General features: G+C 41.5%; 1 protein-coding gene across 2 annotated transcripts in view; it reads left to right on the top strand.

Annotated features, from left to right (window-relative positions):
• fam171a1 (family with sequence similarity 171 member A1) overlaps window positions 1-23749 on the top strand; it is a 193139-nt gene that overhangs the window by 103378 nt on the left and 66012 nt on the right. For both annotated transcript variants that reach the window (XM_072575825.1, XM_072575824.1), the window contains exon 2: window positions 19474-19701. In XM_072575825.1, the coding sequence (XP_072431926.1) occupies window positions 19474-19701 (228 nt within the window). The remainder of the gene's footprint in view (window positions 1-19473; window positions 19702-23749) is intronic.

The following is a 23749-nucleotide window of genomic DNA, read 5'->3' on the forward strand; positions in this document are numbered from 1 at the left end:
CAATCAATGGGAAAATATTAGAACCTATTCCGAAAAATGTAGCAAAAGGATACTTAAATAAATTCAAGTAAAGCAGGCAGAATCAATTGGTTTGTGAATTGGGTATCATTTTAATAAATAGGGAGAGGTTGAATAGGCTGGGGCCATTTTCCTTGGAGTGTTGGAGGCTGACGGGTGACCTTATGAAGGTTTATGCTGAAAATGTGTTGCTGGAAAAGCACAGCAGGTCAGGCAGCATCCAAGGAACAGGAGAATCGACGTTTCGGGCATGAGCCCTTCTTCAGGAATCCTTTTCCAGCAACACATTTTCAGCTCTGATCTCCAGCATCTGCAGTCCTCACTTTCTCCTCTTATGAAGGTTTATAAATTGTGAGGGATATGGATAAATAACCAAGGTCATTTTCCCAGGGTAGGAGAGTCTAAAACTAAAGGGTTTAAGATGAGAGGAGAAAGATTTAAAAGGGATCTAAGGGACAACTTTTTCACACAGAGGGTGGTGCATATATGGAATGAACTGCCAGAGGAAGTAGTGGAGGCTGGTATAATTACAGCATTTAACAGGCATCTGGATGGTTACATGAATAGGAAAGGTTTAGGGAGATATGGGCCAAATGCTGGCAAATGGGTTGAGACTAATATTTGATACCTGGTTGGCATGGATGAATTAAGCTGAAGGGTCTGTTTCCATGCTGTACAACTCTATGGCTCTAATCCATTGAAGTTATTTGAGGAAGTATTTATTTGTGAAGTACTGTGGATAAAGGGGATCCAACAAGTATACCGTACAGTAATCTCCCCGGTATCCAGCACGCATGGCGAATGAGTTACTGGTTAACTGATCCTGCTGATTGCATGAGAAACAGTAGCAACACTGAGAGAGCTTGATTTGTTGCTGACACAAGATCAATGTGCATTTTAAAAATGAGCAGCCAGTGTTGCTCATAAACTCATTTACCTGGCTATGTTAGGTGATTCTGTATTTAATTAGTCTTGACAAAACTTCTGATCCATTATTCCCTTCCAAATGCTAACACCAGCAGAGTCGCCATTATCCAGATCCCAGAAGGTAGAAGGCAATGCTGAGGTGTTAAATGAATACTCTTCCTATGTCTTTACTAAAGAGGAAAGAACTCTGTCACTAAAAGGGTTCAAAACTCATAAAGATGACGTGTTGTATCGCCTCTTTGTGCTTAAAGTTTACAACACACCAGGTCCAGATGAGACATGAGTAGCGCTGTTGATGTGGTTTACATGGACTTTCAGAAGGTGATTGATACAGTGCCATATAACAGACTTTGAGAAATGTTATAGGTCATGGAATAACAGGGTTAGTAGCAACATTGGTACAAAATTGACTTAAGTGATAGGAAACAGAATAATGGTCAGTGGGAATATTTTTGGGCTGGATGAAGGGTTGTAGTGGAGTTTCCTAGGATCGGATTTGGGATCCTCGCTTTTCCTGATTTTTCAGTTATCAAGATCTTGGTGTGCAGGGGACGATTTCAAAGTTTACAGATGGTATGAAACTTGGAAGAATTGTAAACCGTGAGGAGAACTGTGTGGAAGTGGCAGGTGCATTTCTATGCTGAAAAGTGTGAGGTGATGCATTTTGGTTGATAGGACATTGAAAACAACACAAAATGGGGAGTGCAATTCTAAAAGAGGGATGTGCAGGAGCAAAGGAAACTGGCTGTATATGTGCACAGAATGCACAATGAATGTGGCAGGGCAGGTAGAGAAATCAGTAAACACAGCATACAATCTCCTCTGGTGTATTAATAGGGGTATAGAGTACAAGAGCAAGAAAGTGATTTTAAATTTTTATCAGACATTTGTTGTCCTCAGCTAAAACATAATGTACAGTATGGGGTGCCATATTATAAGAAGGGTGTGAATACATTGGAGAGAGTGCAGAAAAGAGTTACAGGGATACTCCAGGACTTAGAAACTGCAGTTTTGGGGATAGATTGAAGACATTGGGAATGTTCTCCCTGGAGAGAAGAAGGTTAAGAGGAGATTTGATTGTCCAGGTCTTCATAATTTTGAAAACCTCAGAGTAAATAGGCACAAACAATTGCTGCTTGCAAAAGAACAAGATCGAGAGGGTACATATTTAAGGTGATCTGCAAAATGTTAAGGGTAAAGTGAAGAAAAACGTTTTCAATCTGCAAGTAGTTAGGGTCTGTACTGTATTGCCTGGAAGTGTGGTAGAGGCAGGTTCAGCGGAAGTATTCAAGAGACCATTGGAAGATTATTTGGATAAGAATGATGTGCAAATATATAGAGAAAAAGCAAGAGATTGGCTACTTAACGCGCTGGTGAAGACATGACTGGCTGAATGTCCTCTTTGTGCACCCTAAACTTTCTGTGATACTGTGATACAGAGGAAAGCTAATAGAATTTTATCACTTGTCATGTGTGGAATTGAGTACAAAATAGGGAAGTTTTGCTTTTGTCATACAAAGCACTGTTGGGATCATACCTGGAGTATTATTTATAGTATTGCTCACCTTATTTGGGGATGGATGTAAATACACTGAGGATGACTTTTATAGAAGGTTAACCAGATAACTGCAATGGGCACATTGTCTTAGGTGGAAAAGTTGCAGAGACCTGGCTTGAATCTGCTGAAGTTTAAAAGAGGAAGAGGTGACTTGACTGAAACGTAGTAAGATCCTGAGGGATCTTGACAGGGCTGTTTCGGAGAGGGTGTTTCATCCTGTGGGAGAACCTAGAACAAAAAACAGCAATCACCCATTTAGCACAAAGAAGAGCCAATTTTCTTTTCCCAGGGAAGGCCATCAATCTTTGAGATTCTGTACCTGAAATGTTCTTGGAAGCAGAGCCTTTGAATATTTTGAAAGCAGAGTGGAGAGATTCTTGATATGCCAGGATGTAAAAGGTTATCTGGGGTAAGCGAGATTGCAGATTTGAGAGAACTGTCTGATCAGCCATGGTCTTATTAAGTGATGAAAGCAGGTTCAAAGGATCTTGTTGTTTCATGTTCTGCTTCTTCTTACATTTGTAACTTGCTAATTGGACTACTGAGGATTTACTTTGAAGAAGTATATAGAATTCAATATAGGTTGATGTATCTAATTCTTGCTTTGAATTCATTACATGCTACCACTTTATACTAAATTAAATAAATATTGCTATCAACTCCTCAAGATTAAACATACTGTTACATTTCCTGAGGATATAGAATAGGATAATCGGATTTGACAGAGTAGTACAGCAATTGGAAGACCGTTTTATTTGTTGTTACTTCTTGTGTTCATTTGTACAGTGGTAATAATTCAGCTAATCATTACAGAGTTGAAGGTTAATTGCACTGCACTTTCTGATGATTGTTGATCTCTTGTAATACATTTATGAACCAGTATGATATTACACTGAAAATACTTACTTGACCCTAGTGTTTGATATTAATTTTATCTGAATGATAGATTGAAACAGATAAAAGATTTTGTTCTCCTGTTCGTGCCTATAATAATGATGGATTTGAAAGTCCAATGTAATACTACATTGCTTATATCTTTATATATCATTTTGCTTTTGGTGCAGGAATATATTGTGCCACAATGGATTTGCCCCTTGATTCTAGAAATTCCAAGTTTGAAACCAGCCAGTGAATGTGTTAAGTATTGCCTCTACCATATCAAACTGGGGCAAGAGTTATCACAGGTTGTTCCTAACTAATTTTTGGCAATTGTTAAAATAGGCTGTCTTTCCATCTCCCTCATGAGAAGGATATGTGCCACAGGTGGAGAGGCAGGATTTTATGAAGAGGGAGGCAAAATTGAAATTATTTCCAAGCCCAGAGGTATAGAAGCCAACTGTAATACCCTGTTGATGCTCTAAATTTTATCAACGGTTACAGATGGGGAATCAAACCAAGGGCATTCCTGTTGTTATAAGCTCAGTACCATAGCAGCTGGTGTATTTACCGAGCAAACCATTGGGGAAGAAATTTGTTTATGCATTTTATTTCTACTCCAGTTGTGTCAGCATCTTGCCCAGTTAAAGGAATTGTTTTTGGTTCAGTGTGATTCATTAGCGCTCTACAAATTTGTTTTAAAGTGTATAGAATAGACTGGATTTTGATTGCTGGTAAATATTATAATTGTGATCAACTCTCTTCATTATTTTGAAACTGATCATTGGAAAAAAAATGGTGGACTTGGCTCAGAAGGAAGTCATACAGACCGTTGTATTGCAAAAATCGATCCAGTCTTATCTCACTTTACAGCTCTTAATCTATAATCTTGTAAATCTCCTTCCATTATTCTGTATTCCAAAGACAACAATCATAGCCTAGCCAATTGTTCCTCATAGTCACAATTCACCATCGCTGGTGACTTTCTTGCATTCTCTCTCTAATGTGATCATCAACTTCCTGTAATGTGGTGACAAAACTGTACACTGTGGTGTTACTAGTGATACATTATTCTAGCATATCTTCCCCGAGGGTCGGAGTAGGATCGGTGTTTTAATGGTAAGTGCAGGTGGGGAGGCAGCAGTGAACGGAATCTGGACCTTGTCGCTGAGGGCCAAGAAAAAGGAATGCACTCTGATGTGAAAAGATGGCCAATGATAGTGATGCTCCTTTCCCCATCTTTCATTTCCTGTCTAACCCAATCAGATTGACCAGGGGAGCATCCCCACACATCCCTTAGCACCTTCTCACCCAAAAGTTGTACCTGGGTGGGGAAGTGGCCAGAAAGTGCCAATAATTGGCCTTTGACCTTGCCTAGCCCCCAGTGAGATGTAGGAAGACAATTGGGGAAGTTTTGCTGACCACCATCCCTGCAAAGCCCACCAGCTGGAGTCTGGAAAATTTGACCTTAAGTCTCTGCTAATACAGAAAAATTCTTCCTGTTCTTTTTTTAATTGACTCATAGGACATGGGCATTGCTGGTTAGGCCAGGATTTATTGCGTTCCTAGTTGCCCTTGAAAATGTGGCAGTGAGCTGCCGCCTTGAGCTATTGTAGGTAGAACTAGGATGCCATTAAGAAGGGATTTCCAACACTGTCTCAGCAACATTGAAGGAATCAGCGATATATTTCGAAGTCAGGATGGTTGGTTGTTTAGAGGGGAACTTAGTGGTTGGTGGTGTGCCCATATATCTGCTGCCAGTGTCCTTCTAAATGATAGTGGTATGGGTTTAGAAGAGGCAGTCTAACACTGTTTTTGGTGAATTTCTGCCATGCGTCTTGCAGATGGTACACACTGCTGCTACTGAATGTTGGTGATTAAGGGAGGAAATATTTGTGGATGTGGTGCCAATGAAGGGGGCTGCTTTGTCCCATTGATCATTCTTGACTGACTACCCTGTAAATTTCACCTGTTACCTTTCGGGATCTAGATACATTGTCAAGGTTTCTTTATTCCTTTAAATTTCTCAGTTTCTTGCCATTTACTTTTTTTTTCCTTTTTCTTGTTTGTCCCTTCTAATTGCATCACCTCACACTTTTCCTGATTGAATTCCATTTGTTACTTTTCTGCCCATCTTACCAGTCCATTGATACCTTTCTGAAGTGTGTACCTTTCTTCCTCATTATCAATCACATGGACAACTTTCATTTTATCTGTAACCTTCTGAGTCATAGAAGACCACTGAAAGCTGCCTTCCACTCTCTAACACCTATTTATCAGTACCCTTTGCATTCTGTAGCTGAGCTAAATTTGGATTCCACTTGCAAATTCCCTTTGATCTCATGACCTTTTAATTTTCTGATCCGGTGGGATTTCAGCAAAAATGTTGCTCAAATGGATGCCAACCATATCGTTGGACCTTCCTGTTACTTACTTAGAATGATCTAACAAAGCTAATCAGCGACTTCTGTTAACATAGTCTCAATGACTGCCCTGGTTTGATCTGCGATTTTTTTTTAATCCTGTTTCTCAAATTTTTCTAATAATTTGTCAATTGTCAAGGTTCGTCTGACTGACCCTTCTTTTAAACAATGGCATAGCATTAACAGTTCACTAGTTCCCTAGTAATATGCTTATTGTTAGAAGGAATTGGAAAACGACGACCAGTGCCACCTCCACTTCCTTGGGAGGTATCCGTTGTGACCGAATGTTTTAAAAAATTTGTAAAATGTTCTCACTTGATTTGATTTGATTTGACTCATTGTAGTCACGTGTACTTTGGATCGGTGAAAAGCTTTGTCTTGAGAGCAGTACATAGCAAACAAGGACAAACAAATCATAATGTGCCTAGGAGAAAGTGAGGACTGCAGATGCTGGAGATCAGAGTCAAGAGTGTTTATTGGGAAAGCACAGCAGGCCAGGTAGCATCCAAGAAGCAGGAGAATCAACATTTCGGGCATCAGCCCTTCATCAGGAATGTGCTTAGACCGAGCAAGGCATACAGGTTACACCGCACAGGAGGTGCGCACAGCAAGATCAACATTAATTGAAATTAGAAAGTCCATTCATTAGTCTAATAATGGCGCTGAGGAAGTTGTTCTTGAACCTGTTGGTGCATGTGTTCAAACTTCTGTATCTTCTGCTTTGTTGAAGTTCAACCTTTTTAGCTGATAGTACAGCTTATTCCCACAAAGTCAGAATGTTCTGCCATCCGATTGCAATAGCTTCTAAAGTTGCATTCTTTTTGAAATCTGGTTGGGCATTAGTAGGTCAGGATTTTCTTTTGTGCAACACTGCACCTTCAGAGCCTGAATTGCAATAACTGTTTCTTCACTGTTGGTTTTCCTTTGCTCAGTGTTTCTCTGCAGGCCGTCCCTTTGTTCTGGTGACAATCTGTCATCTTGCAGCTCCTATTACAGCTCCTGCTTTGTAGTTTGTGATAATTAACCTTTATGTTGCTATGGTTATAATACCCCGACTCCCTTGGGTATAATCTGATCTTGAATTGAAAAGGGTGAGTTGAGTGTAGCCACCCTGATTATGTTGCATGTGTTGTCCAAAGGGCCTTTTTCATTCACACTTCCATATTCTAAGACTGGACGGTGTTGCCATGGTTACACCATTTCATCTGTAAATGTTGCTAAAGTCTACTCACAGATATTGAATAGATTAAAATGGAAGAGAGGAGGGACAGTTATAATTTATGAATGACATTTAATTGTCAAGTCTATAAGTCGTATATTCCTAATGTAGCAATCTGTGCAAGTTTTCTACTTGTGTAGGGAGTGGGTTGGCAGAGCCAAACAAAACAAAGGCGTTTGACTGCAGGAAGCTGACTACATGACTGAAAACAGCCTTTATTTAAAGGAGTACAGGGAGTGGGGGATGGTGGAGGTGAAAACCACTTGGAAAGAAAGCAAAGCAATGTTAGATATCCTGACCTGCAGTCTCCTGCTGACCAAGCAGTCTTTCTCTACTAATCTAAATTAATTGCTCTTTCCTAACGCATCAAACTTAAGTTTCATCCTTAGATCTTTATTGCTCTGGCTCGTCACCCTGCAGTTCAGGACACCAATCCCCTGTTCTGCTACCTCTTCCATTCTTGCTTCCTCCCTGCAGCTCTTTGACTCCAATCTTTTATGCATCTGCTGTGTCATTCCCTAACTTTGTAAGCAAAAGCTTTAGACAGCATGGGCCCTTCTCTCTGGGATTCCTTTACAAAACTTTTTTTTTCGCTTCTGGCCACAAAAACATCTATCTGTGCCTCGAACTAGACAGTCCCCTAACACAATCGATCTCTTGCAACCCAACGTACCCCTCATTGCATTAGAGCCAGTCTCAATACCAGAAACTTTGCTGTTTGTGCTACATTCCCCTGAGAATCCATCATCCCTTCCATTTTCCAAAACAGCATACTCGTTTGAAATGGGGATGGCCACAGAAAACTCCTCCACTACCTGCCTATCTCTCTTACCTTTCCTTGAGTTAACCCATCTATGTGACTGTACCTGCGTCTTTTCTCTCTTTCTGTAACTGTCATCCCTTGCTCTTGTAAGTTCCTCATTGTCTCTAACTGTAGCTCCAACCATTACATTTATTCTGATAGGATTCACAACCAACAGCATTTATTGCAGATATAATCCTCAAAAACACAAACTCTCTCTAAACTCCCACATCCGACAAGAAGACCATACTAAAGGCAATTTTTGCTTCTTCCAATCTGAGGACTCAGAAAATAGCACCATCTTATTCCCCTACAAAACACTGCTCCAGGCTAACTTAATACTTATGGCTTATATTTTTATGTTTAATCAAGGACATATTTCAATAAAACATATAATCAAGAAAGAACCCACTCTATTCACTACTGCAGACTTATAGCAAGGCCCCAAAGCCACATTAAAACTATTCACTTCTCTGTCTCTGTACTGTGATCTCTCCCAAACAGGTTCCTCCAAGATCAGTTTTGAATTTCACTGATTGTTAATTTTCCTAGACGTGCTCCGATATCCAGCGATATATGAATTCAACAGGAAAGGCAGTAACTGTGCAGATTCACTCCAGTGTCAGTTAGCAGTGTCTTTCTCTCTCTCTCGCTCTCTCGCTCTCTCGCTCTCGCTCTCTCTCTCTCGCTCTGTCTCTCTCGCTCGCTCGCGCTTGCTCTCTCTCTCTCTCTCTCTCCTGCATTGACCTCACCATATGCTGCCTTTGTCAGTTCCTCTCAATGTTAAAAGTGCCATGTTTTGACTTTTTTTTCGCCAAAGTTCTAAAACAATGCAACAGCATATAAAACAGTAATTGCTACTCCTGGAATTCAAGGAACTCACCTGCAACACCTAAAATACCTCAAAAAAGGAGCAGCCTGTTACAGCCAGAAATTTGTTTTTCAGACTGGAGGCCTGTGACCAGTGGAGTGCCACAAGGGTCAGTGCTGGGTCCACTACTTTTCATCATTTTATATAAATGATTTGGATGTGAGCTTAAGAGGTATAGTTAGTAAGTTTGCAAATGACATCAAAATTGGAGGTGTAGTGGACAGCGAAGAAGGTTACCTCGGAATACAATGAGATCTTAATCAGATGGGCCAATGGGCTGAGAAGTGGCAGATGGAGTTTAAATTAGATAAATGCGAGGAGCTGCATTTTGGGAAAGCAAATCTTAGCAGGACTTATACACCTTAATGGTAAGGTCCTAGGGAGTGTTGCTGAACAAAGAGAGCTTGGAGTGCAGGTTCATAACTCCTTGAAAGTAGACTCACAGGTAGATAGGATAGTGAAGATGGCATTTGGTGTGCGTTCGTTTATTGGTCAGTGTATTGAGGAGAGGAGTTGGGAGGTCATGTTGTGGCTGTACAGGACATTGGTTAGGCCACTTTTGGAATATTACGCGCAATTCTGGTCTATTTCCTATCAGAAGGATGTTGTGAAACTTGAAAGGGTTCAGAAAAGATATACAAGGATGTTGCTAGGGTTGGAGGATTTGAGCTATAGGGAGAGGCTGAATAGGCTGGGGTTGTTTTCCCTGGAGTGTTGGAAGCTGAGGGGTGACCTTATAGAGGTTTACAAAATCATGAGGGGCATGGATAGGATAAATAGACAAGGTGGAGTGGGGGAGTTCAGATCTAGAAACCGTAGGTTTATGGTGAGAGGGTAAAGATATAAAAGAGACCTAAGGGGCAACCTTTTCATGCAGAGGGTGGTCTGTGTGGAATGAGCTGCCTGAGGAAGTGGTGTAGGCTGGTACAATTGCAACTCTTAAAAGGTATCTGGATGGGTACATGAATAGGAAAGGTTTGGATGAATATGGGCCGGGTGCTGGCAGGTGGGACTAGATTGGGTTGGGATAGCTGATCAGCATGGACAAGTTGGACCGAAGGGTCTGTTTCTGTGCTGTATATCTCTATGATTCTGTTCTGCACTCTCCATCATACCTTGATTTGATTTAATATTGTCACATGTACCTATATACAGTGAAAAGTTTTTTGTTTTGTGTGAGGTTCAGACAGATCATGTATAAAATGCATTAGGGTTATAGAACAGAGCTAAGAATACAATGTTATGGCTGCAGAGAAGGTGAAAAGATCAACATTAAATGTAAAATTTGTACATTCAGAAGTCTAATAACAGCAAGGAAGAAGGTGTTCTTAAATATGTTGGTATATGTGTTTAAGCTTTTGTAACTTCTGCCTAACAGACGAGGTTGGAAGAGACTATAACCAGGGTGGGGAGGGGGATTTGGTTATACTGACTACCTTCAGAAGGCAGTGAGACGTATAGATGGAGTCAATGGATGGAGGGCTGGTTTGTGTGCAGTTCAGGCAGATCATATTGTACAAAATGCCGACAAAATATCATAGACTGGGTGGAGTTCACAACTCTCTATAGTTTCTTACAGTCCTGGGCAGAGTAGTTGCCATACAAAGCTGTGCTGTATCCATTAGATTGCTTTCTATGGTGCATCAATAAAAATTGGTAAGAGTTTCTATGGACATGCCGAATTTCCTTAGCCTCCTGAGGAAGTTAGAGGCTGTGCCTTCTTGACTATAGCGTCAACGTGAGTGAATCAATCCAGCCTATGTGTTTTTCTTTCAATTTCCAGTTATATTTATAAATACTGATAGAAATACCTGCATCTAGAAAACTAGAAGAAACAAATCTAAGGTGCCGGGCTCTTTTTTATTCACCAAAATATTCAATGAGTCAAGGTTCATTTATTAGAGTGGCCTGAGATGATGAAACGAAGGAAAATATCCAGAGTGAAAATCCAAGTTAACAACTTCAAGCAGAATAATTGAGGGCTGGTGCTTTGAGGGATATAGGAGGCATGGATGCTGAATTGCTGTTCTTTTTACTCATAAACATTGAACATAAGTGCCATTTGAACCTACTGCATTATTTGATAAGATCATGTTTGAGCAATAGAATTAATGAGGTCTTCACTTCTATAATTGTGACTGTGTAGAGGGAAAACAAGTTTTTTTTTTAAATTAAATGTTAATCCATGGGATGTAGGCAATACTGGTTAGGCCAGCATTTATTACTCATCCTTAATTGTACTGGAGAAAATAGGGGCAAGTCGCCATCTTGAACTTCTGCAGTTCCCAAGGTGTAGGAGATGATCAATGTCTGACACTGGTATGGTATGAATGTTATTTGCTACTTGTCAGTCCAAGTCTCAATCTTGACCAGGTCTTGGCCCATATGGACATGGATTGCTTCAGAATCTGTGGAGTCACAACCAGAAAGAATGACAATGGGTTTGTCTTTCCTTCAAGAATGATGGAGAGGTAATGGGGCTTTGGCATGATCATTTAGGATGATCAATGAGTAAAGACAGTGACAGCCAGGCTGTTTTTATGTAAACTGTGTATGAGTCTGTAACATAAGACCTGAGAGCACTGATCTGACGGTTAGACTGAAGGAGTGGTTGAGTGTTGGAGACCTTTAGACCTTGGAGAGGCAGGGGTTTAACAAAATCTGGTACTGAATAGATGAAGCTTTCATACCATTCTGGACATAAGTCAGAGGATAGAAAAATTGTGAGACTCTTGTAAACTAGATAGTTGACATCCAGAACCATCCTGCCTGCAAGGTACCAGAAATATGGGTGCATCAGCAGATATTGTAAACTCTGGTAAAATTTTAAATTATCTCCAGAGAGCAGATGGGAAAATCTGTTTAGAAGAGTGAAAGAAAGAAAGCAGGTCAAAAAAGTATGGGAAGGCGAGCGCATTGAGGTCACTATAAGTTATGTTTATGGAGAATAAATATTTATTCAGTGCCTTGCTTGCCAAAATCTCCTTTTTGGATCCTCTCTCCCCTACCCTTGAATCCTGCCAACTTATGCATTATTTTGAGCTTTTTCACAAAAACAAACAACTGCATCAAAAATATTTAGAATTTTGCTACTGTCGAGGAATCCTAGCAATCTCTCACAGATAAATCTAGCAGCCTGTTGGTCATGTGCACAGATTTTTGTCTTTGAATTTTGTGGATTTGGGGTCTCTGCACTACTAGCTGATTGGTGAATGCAACAGAAAATCAAGATCTGCTAGAATCAAGAATTCAGTCTGAAACTACAGTTGAACTTTGGTCTCTGAAGTTTTAGGTCTAGTGGGATGTGGGCAATACTGGCTAAACCATCATTTATTACCCATCCTTAATTGTCCTGGAGAAAGTAGGGGTAAGTCGCTATCTTGAACCTAAATCCTAAAGAAAGTTATAACCATTTGGCTGAGGTTTCGGCTTTGTTTTGGGGTTTCGTTATGGGCTGACTTGAGGTCCCTCTGTTTAAGCTATGTCCTGATTGAGACTTTGCAATTGCCTTCACTCAAGTGGTGTTTCCAAGCTCAGTTGGACTTGCTGTCCACTTTCATCAGAATACCCTGCAACTCATATGCTCCACTTGCTAGATTTTCCAACGAAAAAGCCAGTTGTAGTGCCTGTTTGAAGTCCATTTGGGCTTCAGCTAGTAGGTGCTTTTGCATGGTTACATCGTTAATCTCACATGCCAGTCTGTCAGCATCTCGTTAAAGTTTAAACCAAAGTCATGTGCCTCTGCCCGTTGCCTTAACCTAGTCAAAAGTCCCAATACAGATTCTTCTGGTTCTTGAATTTTCAAATAAAACCAATAGCATCTCAGAATTAGAGGAAGTTTAGGTTCATAATATTCCTTATTTAAATCCACCAACTCTTGAAAGATGGTGTCTGGTGCCTCAGGGAAAGTTAGACTCCTAATGATCGAAAAAGCCTTGGGTTCACAAGCTGTCCGGAGAATTACTTCTTGCTTTTCATCTGCCCCAATATCACTTGCCTCAAAAAATGATGCATTCATTCCACGTGATGGGCCCAGTTTTCAATGGCAGGATCAAACGAGTCAAGCTTCCCAAATACAGAGGAACCTCAATTATCCAAATGGGATAGGCGGGCACTATTTTGTTCAGATAATTGATTATTTGGTTAATTGATTCAATGCCTCTCCTCTAGGGCTCAGAGTTTTCTGAAGTTTCCTTTTCCCTCGCTCTGCCTGCCTTGCTCCCTCTCTCTGTCTCAAGATTTGTTTCTGAGCAGACACATACTTGTGTGTAAGGGACCTGCAGCATTTCTGAAGCCTTCATGCCTCCCAACCACCCCCTCTTTCCCCCCCCCCCCCCCCACCAACTCCCCCTTCAGTTCAATGGGATTGACACAGCAAGCACTTGCTTAGTCCATTCTCCATTCAGGAGATGAGGCAGCAGCACACCACGTACGAGCCCCTGCCCTGTCTGTTCCCACAAAACCCCCCACCCCTCCATCTGCCCTCTACAACCATCCGCACCCCAACCCTGTCCAAACCGGCAAACCCCTATCCAACACAGTCACTCTGTCTGCCTCCCCCGTGCGCACCCACCCACCATCCATGCCCCCGCGCCCTCTCTGACCCAGCCGCCCCCCACCCCCACGCGCACACACAAATATGCGTGCAGCCACACACACAATGTTTTGACAAGTTTCACTTTTCCCCTATATCTGGGGAAGGGGGGGGGTTAGGTTACACCCCTGTGCAGAACACCAGGGAAAGTGTGGGGAGTGAGAGAGATCAGTCATTTGGAAATGGTGCCTGGGATCCCATTGATGTCCAGGCCTCTTCTTGGCAGCATTTTAGTGAGCCGAGTTCATTTTTAATCATTGTAAACAAAAGACGCAATCAGTGTTGGAAGCACCTCTTTGATGTAATGTTTCTATCAGGACCTTGAGATCTTCGGATAATCCAAAATTCGGATAATTGATCTTCAGATAATCGAGGTTCCTCTGTAATGCTTATCCCACCTCAAAGATGATTGTTGTGAGTGAATCTCTTCAGGTGCATGTTTTTCTCTCCTTGCCACTGAAAAGACTCCACAGAGGCCAGTAGTCTAGTCACCAAGTCACCTTTTTATGAGAATCCTTGACACTGATCCAGCTCCCTCAGATCCAGATTTCGGAGTGAACAGGATGTCTGACACTCCTTATCTGTCAGCCATTACTCCAATCAGGGAACTCATCTTATATGAGGTCCACTCAGCTGACCTCATTACAATCACTCCACTGCTGATGGCAAAAACTGTCTCATGAGTTCCTAGTTTTGAGTTGATTGATCATTCTGAATCACTTCTATTTCATATGGTATTGGTGGTAGGGGTACAGCACACAGTGGAAGATGTCACGGTGTGAGGATGGAACTTTGCTCGGTTTGATTCCTTGCAAAGCCAATCATGTCATGGGTGAATATATGTTCAGCAGGCAGGTTGACAAGAACGAGGCCAAGTCAGCTTTTTCCTTCATGTTAGTTCTTTCAATATCTGCTGCAAACCCAGTCCGGCAATAATGTTCCTTGGGAATAAAATCAGAATTAAACGGATCATCTCCAGACAGGGTCCATTGAACTGCCTTTGTCAGTCTGTAAGCATATGTAGGAGTTTTGTAATGAGGTCAGAGATTAAACGAGTTATATATCGACAGTTCATAGATTCTAGCAGCAGGTAAACAACTATTTATTTGTGATACATAGTAATTCTTGTTAAGTACAGAAACCTGGCCAGTGCTTTCTGTTAACCTGAGTCTAAAAAGACAGGTGAATGGAACATTTTATATACTTCGATAAATTGTTTAACTTTTGTAACAACTCCAGGAACAGCAGGATTTCAGTATGCTACCCCAGTGAGACAGGATACTAGCAAAACAGACTGTGGACACATATTTGAGAGCTTTAATACCTTCAATCCATTATTGATGTAGTGCTCAACCTGGAAGAAAATGGATTCAGCTGGAGGTTTCTTTGTCCTTGTTTTACCTTATTCCTTGAGACTTCATGAGGTCTAGAGTGAATGTTGAAGGTTCGCAGGGCCTTCCTGACTATCTATGTGTCATCACCTCTGGGTTTGTCCAGAGGTGCTGGCGGATGCGACTGCGATGTTGATTGAGAAATGAATATGATTCACTCAGAGTTTAGATTAGATTACATACAGTGTGGAAAAAAACAGGCCCTTTGGCCCAACAAGTCCACGCCGACCCTCCGAAGGCCAACCCATCCCCCAACATTTACCCCTGACAAATGCACCTAACACTACGGGCAATTTACTATGGCCAATTCACCTAACCTGCACATCTTTGGATTGTGGGAGGAAAGCGGAGCACCCGGAGGAAACCCACGCAGACACAGGGAGAATGTGCAAACTCCACACAGTCAGTTGCCCGAGACAGGAATTGACCCTGGTGCTGTGAGGCAGCAGTGCTAACCACTGAGCCACCATGCCGCCCTAATTTGAGGAATTGAGACTAATCATTGGAATTGCTCTCTCAATTTTAGTACAAACCCTCTTAGATGTTAGTGAGGAGGGATTTGCAGGGTGAAAGATGTGGTGAAACTTGAAAGGGTTCAGAAAAGATTTACAAGGATGTTGCCAGGGTTGGAGGTTTGAGCTATAGGGAGAGGTTGAACAGGCTGGGGCTGTTTCCCTGGAGCGTCGGAGGCTGAGGGGTGACCTTATAGAGGTTTATAAAATCATGAAGGGCGTGGATAGGATAAACAGACAAAGTCTTTTTCCTCGGGTGGGGGAGTCCAGAACTAGAGGGAATAGGTTTAGGGTGAGAGGGGAAAGATATAAAAGAGACCTAAGGGGCAACTTTTTCACTCAGTTGGTGTCACATGTATGGAATGAGCTGCCAGAGGAAGTGGTGGAGCCTAGTACAATTGCAACATTTAAAAGGCATCTAGATGGGTATATGAATGGGAAGGGTTTGGAGGGATATGGGTCAGGTGCTGGTAGGTGGGGCTAGATTGGGTTGAGATATCTGATCAGCATGGACGGGTTGGACCGAAGGGTTTGTTTCTGTGCTGTACATCTCTATGACTTTGTGACTGGGATGGGCATGCCAATGTTATATTTAGTGATAGACAAGCCCTGGAAGAACACAGCAAGACTGGCAGCATCAGGAGGTGGAGAAGTCAATGTTTTGGGTATAGCCCTTCTTCAGGACTGTGTGCAAAGATTGACGTTGTGTGGTCAGTCCAGTTTTCTTGTTTCTTTTCTTTGTAACAGTTTGATATAACCGACTTATTGGCAATTTTGGAGTATGGTTGAGACAGCCATCTTGCTGTAGGTGTGGAGTCACACATAAATCAAACTAAGTAAGGAAGAGCGATTTTCTTTCCCAGTGTTAATCATTGAAGAATATGGGATTTTTTTTCACAATAATTTCTGGTCACCATTAGTAATGCTAGGTTTTTATTTCCGATTTTATGTAATTAACTGAATTTAGACTTTCCAACTGTCTCAATGAAATTGAAATTCACGGTGATGGATCATTAAATTAAACCTTTTGATAGTCCAATAAAATCACCACCTTCCTACTGTACTGGATGCTGTCTTTTATTTCTGTTCTTTTTAAGAAAAGGCATCTGCATGGTACTTCAAATTTAATTCCTATCCAGAATCTTAATGTTGGTTTAAGGCCCCTTTATGGGACATCATTCTGCTTAGTAAGCTGGATCCCATTAATTCAGCAAGAGAATGTGGTGCTCATATTTTGGAAGTTGATTTGAAATTTATCTCTGAAAATGGGTTTTGTGCATCCCTGATGGACAATGTGAAATCAATTTGGAAATATTTTAAAATTTAGTTTGCCAAGTTGCATTACATACAAGTCTATATTGCATTTTAATATCTTACAGTCCTGGTTGCTGATGACTGAAATTACACAGTACTAATGTTGTGTCCTGCATTACAACAATGACCGCCCTTCAGAAATATTTACTAGACTGTGAAGCACCATGGAATATGCCAAGGTTATGAAAGGCAAACACTAAAATTAACTTTTTGCTTTGTGTTTTGATCTTTCTTTTCTTATGAATGACTCTGTTGTCATAACTGGGTTAATGCATGCATTCAAGGAATGGGCTTTTACCTGGAATTGGATCTATTCCATGCCTGACTTCTGCAAATGTTCAGTGTTTTATTGTGTGACCCGTCATCCAGAAGAGCAGCGTTTCGTTTAAAGACACACACCTAAAAATTACTGTGAAACTTTAACTTTCCGCTACCTGAGGAGATATACATTTTATTTCTGCATGCTCCTTCTATTTTCAAAATGGCCTCTTGTATACTGTTCTTAAAAGTATTCAGTCAAATTGGAAGTTCTTTTGCAAAATCACAGATTCCCTACAGCACGGAAGCAGGCCATTTGGCCCATCGATTCCACACAAACTGTCCAAAGAGGATCCCAGCTAACCCATCTTTGGACTATGGGAGGAAACTGGAGCACCTGGAGGAAACCCACACGGACACGGGAAGAATGTGCATACTCCACACAGACAGTCACCTAAGGGTGGAATTGAATCCAGTTCGCTAATACTGTGAGGCAGCAGTGCTAACCACTGAGCCACCATCCCACCCCAATGGAATAGCAATCCTTTGTTCCAAAGAGAGAACTACCAGACGAGAGAGAGAGAGATTGGTTTCTCTGGAAAATGGATGCAGGTTATCTTTGTTCGATGAAGTGATTTCTTTCACAAAATCCCGTGCCACCTTGGACTAACCTGAACAGTCTGAACCTGTTTTTTGAAGAAGTAACAAAAAGGATTGATGAGGGCAGACCAGTAGATGTGATCTATATGGACTTCAGTAAGGCATTAGACAAGGTTCCCCATGGGATACTGATGAGCAAGGTTAAATCTTATGGAATACAGGGAGAACTAGCCATTTGGATACAGAACTGGCTCAAAGGTAGAAGACAGAGGGTGGTGGTGGAGGGTTGTTTTTCAGACTGGAGGCCCGTGACTAGTGGAATGCCATAAGGATCAGTGCTGAGTCCTCTACTTTTTGTCATTTACATAAATGATTTGGATGCGAGAATAAGAGGTACAGTTAGTAAGTTTTCAGATGACACTAAAATTGGAGGTGTAGTGGACAGCGAAGAGGGTTACCTCAGATTACAACAGGATCTTGACCAGATGGGTCAATGGGCTAAGATGTGGCAGATGGAGTTTAATTCCGATAAATGCGAGGTGCTGCATTTTGGGAAAGCAAATCTTAGCAGGACTTCTACACTTAATGGTAAGGTTCTAGGGAGTGTTGCTGAACAAAGAGACCTTGGAGTGCAGGTTCATAGCTCCTTGAAAATGGAGTTGCAGGTAGGTAGGATAGTGAAGAAGGTGTTTGGTATGCTTTCCTTTATTGGTCAGAGTATTGAGTACAGGAGTTGGGAGGTCATGATGCGGCAGTACAGGACATTGGTTAGGCCACTGTTGAAATATTGCGTGAAATTCTGGTCTCCTTCCTATCAAAAAGATGTTGTGAAACTTGAAAGGGTTCAGAAAAGATTTACAAGGATGTTGCCAGGGTTGGAGAATTTGAGCTATAGGGAGAGGCTGAACAGGCTGGGCTGTTTTCCCTGGACCGTCGGAGGCTGAGGGGTGAACTTGTAGAGGTTTACAAAATTATAAAGGGCATGGATAGGGTAAATAGGCAAAGTATTTTCCCTGGGCTTGGGGAGTCCAGAACTAGAGGGCATAGGTTTAGGGTGAGAGTGGAAAGATATAAAAGAGACCTAAGGGGCAACTTTTTCATGAATAGGAAGGTTTTGGAGGGATATGGGCCGAGTGCTGGCAGGTGGGATGTGATTGGGTTGAGATATCTGGTCGCATGGACGGGCTGGACCAAAGGGTCTGTTTCCGTGCTGTACATCTCTATGACTCTGTGGGGACTATGAGGAGAGAGAGACAACTAGCTGCCAGGTGGAGCAACAGTAATCCTAAATCAGTAAAGATTTTCAATGAGCCTTGTCCCATGACTAAAGTTGTAAAAGAGATTGGTACATTGCAGGGTCTCTTTTGTTCATAATTTATGACCAACCAGGGTTTCACATGCAACTTGTATATTTTACCAGTGATATTATTTGGGCATCTCCAGATTTTTTGGGAGCGATTCCTAATACAGGTCTTACTGTACATGACAAAAGGGCTTTTGATAAAAATGAATACTTTCCATTTTTGTGAAATGGAATTGCATTCAATCTTTTTCCTACTTATTTTATGAATCGCAGGAATGTGGAAAATGGGCACCAAAAATAACTACAAGAAGGATATGACTGCAGAGTTCAATTTTAAATCTGCTGAACTCCAGGCAGTAAGACCAATGGCTTCAAGAAAAAGTAATTGAGACAGAAAATAGACCCTGGTGCACTTGGAAATTGGATTTGCAAATTCCAGTCTCTTGCACTCTCCCTTGTCAGTATTGCAGCATGGCTGAATAAACTGATTGTCATTTCAAAAAATAGCAGTAGATTGACAGAGTGTAAAGGACAGGGAAATTGGCTCTTTGAATGTATTACTAATGTTTAAACTTGCTGCTACAGTCTATTATTGTCACAAATAATGGTTTCATTTGTGCAAATTGTTTTACAACAGTCACTTTAATACTGTCTCATTTGTTATGTTTTCTCTCTGAAAACCATAATAAGTGCAAATAAATTGTACATCTTAAAGTCAAACTGGGTAATTATTATTTTACAGTTAAAACAAAAATAATATAATTTTATTGATAATTTCTTACTCTATCTCTATTGCTTTCTTTTCAGAGGTGACATTAAAAGTCCATGTCAGTGATTCTAGTACACATCAGCCTTTGGGTAAAGCCTTCATTGAGATTTTCGCCAACCAGACCTCATTTGTCTCGGGATACTCAGAAGCTGATGGGGTAGCCTTCATCACGTTCCGCTACACCCCTGGAGTTCAACTACTCATTACTGCATCAAAACGTGGCTATGTCCCAAACTCCTCACCATGGCTAGCCACCAAACTGCCCTGTGAGTATGATTTTAGTATTCTTTACAATTGCAAAGGTTTCTTGTTTACAGGTTCCCGCCCTCACCTCTCACTTTGTGAATAGAAAAAAGTCAAAGGGAAGGGGGACAATGTGGTATTGCTTCTCACCTCTTGCATGATATTGACACAACCAATATGAATATTCAATATGAAGATACGCAGTGTTCAAATAATGTGTGCACCCCTGAGCAGGTTAGGGGGGGTCGACTAGCTCAGTTGGCTTTTGAGCTGGTTTGTGATGCAGAGTGATGTCAACATTGCAGTCCTTGTGGTGTAAGTGCCCATACAATGTCATTAAAGAGAAAATTCCAACGTGTTGACACAGTGACACTGAGGAAACAGTGATATATTTCCAAGTCAGGATGGTGTGTAGGTTGGAGGGGGACTTGCAGAGGTGGTGTTCCCAAGTATCTGCTGCACTTCTGGATGTTGTGTATCGGGAGTTTGGGGGGTGTTGACTAAGGCATCTTGATAAATTTCTGAAGTGCATCTTGCAGATGGTCCTCACTGCTGCTACTGATCATCAGTGATGGATTAGATAAATGTTTATGGGTGTAGTACCAATCAAGTGCACTGTTTTGTCCTAGATAAAGTCAAATGTGTTCAGTGTTGTTAAAGCCGGTCCATCCAGGAAAGTGGGAAGTGTTCCATGATATTTCTGACTTGTGCCTTGTAGATTGTGGCCAGGTTTTGGGGAGTCAGGCATTGAGCTAATTCTACAGGAAACCTCACCTGAGTTGTTCTTGAATCAACAGAATTTATAAGTCTAGTTCAGTTTCTGGTTAATCATAACACAGAATGTTGATAATGGGGGAATTCACTTGTGATAATGGCATTGAATATCAAGGGCCATGATTGGACATGGTCATTTCCTGGCACTTGTGTGGCCTGACTGATGATGCTGCCAGCCGCTACATCAAAGTACAGTCCTGACTCCCACAGATGGTGTAGAAGGAGCCTCTGGATCTGCAGCTTGCTCTGTATATTTGAAGGACTTTGGAAGTCACCCATTTGGGCCTAGAGGGCCTCGGCCTGCTGAGAATCTCCACTCAAGTTGGCACACCTTTCTCTGCTGGATGACACACCTTTCTCTGCTGGTACTGCTGTAGACAATGGAATGGGGAAAGCTGGATGCAACTAGAGTGTCCCGAGAAGAAGCATTTGGCAGGGGCTTTTTCCACTCTCCTCCTCTCTTTGAGTACCTGCAGTCAACACCCTGTCTCTAAGAGAGGTAGGGACACCTGGGAGTGCGGTCAAGTTCCCTCGTTGCCCTGTTGTCTTTTAATTTGATGTTAAACAGCCACGATTAAAATGATGGAGTGCAGATCTGTGATTGTCAACCTTTTCATCAGGTAGCTGGGCATAGTGTGCCTGGGCACATTGGCCCTTCATTCCAGCTTATCAAGTGCCTTTGGCAAAACTATCTGATGTTCCAGCATCAGTCCCTGCTAGTTGACCAAGTCATTAATGGCAAGTACAGCTGTTAGTGTTCTGTTTGAGTGTGAGCAATTGCCCAGTCTCGATGATTGCCAATGACATGGGGAGTTTTTTCTTCATCCATCTGTGGAAACGTTTCGGTGACACATTCACCGGATTATGCTCCAGAGTCTAATCTCTTAAAAGAATACCCACTAAGTGAAAGTCTCTGAACTGATGGAGGGTGCAAATGAACGTTGTGCCAGTGCATCCTGTGAGGGCTTGCTGATGTTTTCCTCAGAGGTGCAGATAGAGCTGAGGACTACTGGTGTTGGCCTCTTTGTGGAGATTTCCTGACTGCTGCAAGGCTAGCATGGGAAATATACGAAAGTTAGTTATGTCATATGCAGAAAAACATGCAGATTAAGAATGAGTTTGTACTGATGGTAATAGGAGAGCAGCACAGCACAATGATGCCTACTGTCTGCCCACTGAAGTCTGCTTGCCCCCATTTGGGAACTCATTCTCTTCTCTAACCACTTGTGTAATTTTCTCCTTAAAATGAGTGAGGGGCCTAATGTTTGGCACAGTCACAGACAGACACTTAAAACCCTTCAGTCTTGGATATCTCGGACCAGTTATGGGCTGGGTTCTCCTGCAGTGAGACAAAGGGAGGGATTGAGTTGATGGAAGTGAATGGACAGGCAGTCAGTGGTGATGGATGAGTAGGAGGGGTTGTAAGATGACTATTTAGGAAGCACAAAGGACAGGAAGTATTAATAGTTTGAGAATGTGAGATGGGTGTGAGTCTTTGAGTAGTGTGTGCAATACAGAGAATTGTTGTCTATATCTTGGTAAGTTATGCATGCAGTGGCAGAGTTATAGTGAGCACTGGCTCTGAGAATGTGAGGTGGCAGAGAGATGATGGTGGAACTTAGTCTTGCAGAGTGCAGAAGGTCATTGATCTTCTTTCTGCATTCCTGTATGTCCCTTTTCACCGAGTATGCCGCTCTGACCCGCGATACTCCTGGTCTGCAGGCTGGCATGGTCTTGGCAGTTGATAGTTTGCAAAGAGTCTGTCCTCATGCCCACTATCTCTCTGACCTGCACCTCTAGACCCCTGCCTTGGTCGGAGGGAGCTAGTTTACCTTTCTTCTGTGACAACTTCAGGGTCAGACAGTGTAGTTTGGAGGGCTGTCGCTGGCTTGCAGTGTCTAAAATGGTATGCAGCTGGGGTTTAAATATGGCACCAGAGGCATGTAAATAGGAAAGTTTCACCAGTGGCTAGCACCTGTCTGGCCAGACGACTCCCTGTGGAACTTACCCAAGATCACAATTGCAAAATGAATGGGGTGAAAAGTGAGAGAAAATGCAATCCAGCCCACGACGAACTGATGCTACACAACTTTCGCACCAACTCACTTCAGCTGCAAGTGGGAAAATCCAGTCCTGTGTTCGAGTGATTGGCAACAAAAAATCCAGACTAGTTTTCCATTTTTAATTCTTCAGCTGAAAGAGCTAATGGAAAATGTTGGAAAACTAATTCTGAAAATGAGAGCTTCTCCTTCAAATTTATTGAACAAAGTAAATTCTGTAGCCAGTTTTTTCTGTCTTTTAAGCCGTATCTATCACTGCCAGGAAAATAACATTTTTTTTCTGGGAGTTGCCTTTCCTTTGGCTGCTGCCTTTATTTCAAATGTCTGGAAGGAGTGTAGCTTCCTTTTCTCCTTTTTTCGGAAGGTGTGATTGCATAGTCTCAGCAAAAGAGAACCTACTGCAAATTTTGTACACTCAATCTCTTATTTAAATATTTGTAAATAGCTCGAGCAAATTTGGCACAAGAACAGGCAGTTGCTAGTGAGTTTGGCAGGAAGCATAACATTTAATTCACCCATGTACCTTATAGCTTGAACTCGACCTTGTATTTATATTGATTTAGTTCTACTCAACCTTTTTTTTGATAACTAGAATTGCAATGTGAAGGAAAGTATAAATACAATAGAGATTAACTTCAGTAAACAAAACCTATTATTGTAAAATGTTTGCCTCGGGATACAGTGCCTGTGCTGCCTTTGTTTCGCTATATGGTATTGCTTGCTGGGCTTTAATCTGTGGAACAATTTCTTGAGAGTTGCAACAGATACTGGATTCAGTTCTTTGCTATTCCATTTTTCTGATAACTTTTGAGTGCCAATGTAATTTTGTTTTTGTTTCCTAGATAAAATTTATTTAAAATGTAGCACAGGACTACCTTCTACAGTGTACCTTCTACAATTCAGGATTCTGAGTGCCTGAAGAAACTGGTGATGGAATGATCTGTAAGAAGTGGCCTTTGGATGTTTGTTACTTTTGTTGAAGGGACTTATAATAAAATAGTTGGAAGTCTCTGGCCTAATGTGTTTTGAGAACAGAGAGCTCGTGGAGTGTGAATGGACTTTTTTTATACTGAAATGATTTACAACAAGTGTAGTCAAGATTGAAGGTATTCATTTATTTCCAGTTTAGAATCAAGAATTGACTTTTTGGTTTAGAAAAAAACAGAGATTTGAAACATTTTATGACAGTTCAGTGAAGACCTAACTGAAGGCAGAAACAAATTCAGTCTTTTTTTTC

This window comes from Chiloscyllium punctatum, chromosome 8, assembly GCF_047496795.1.
Source record: "Chiloscyllium punctatum isolate Juve2018m chromosome 8, sChiPun1.3, whole genome shotgun sequence".
Lineage (NCBI taxonomy): Eukaryota > Metazoa > Chordata > Chondrichthyes > Orectolobiformes > Hemiscylliidae > Chiloscyllium > Chiloscyllium punctatum.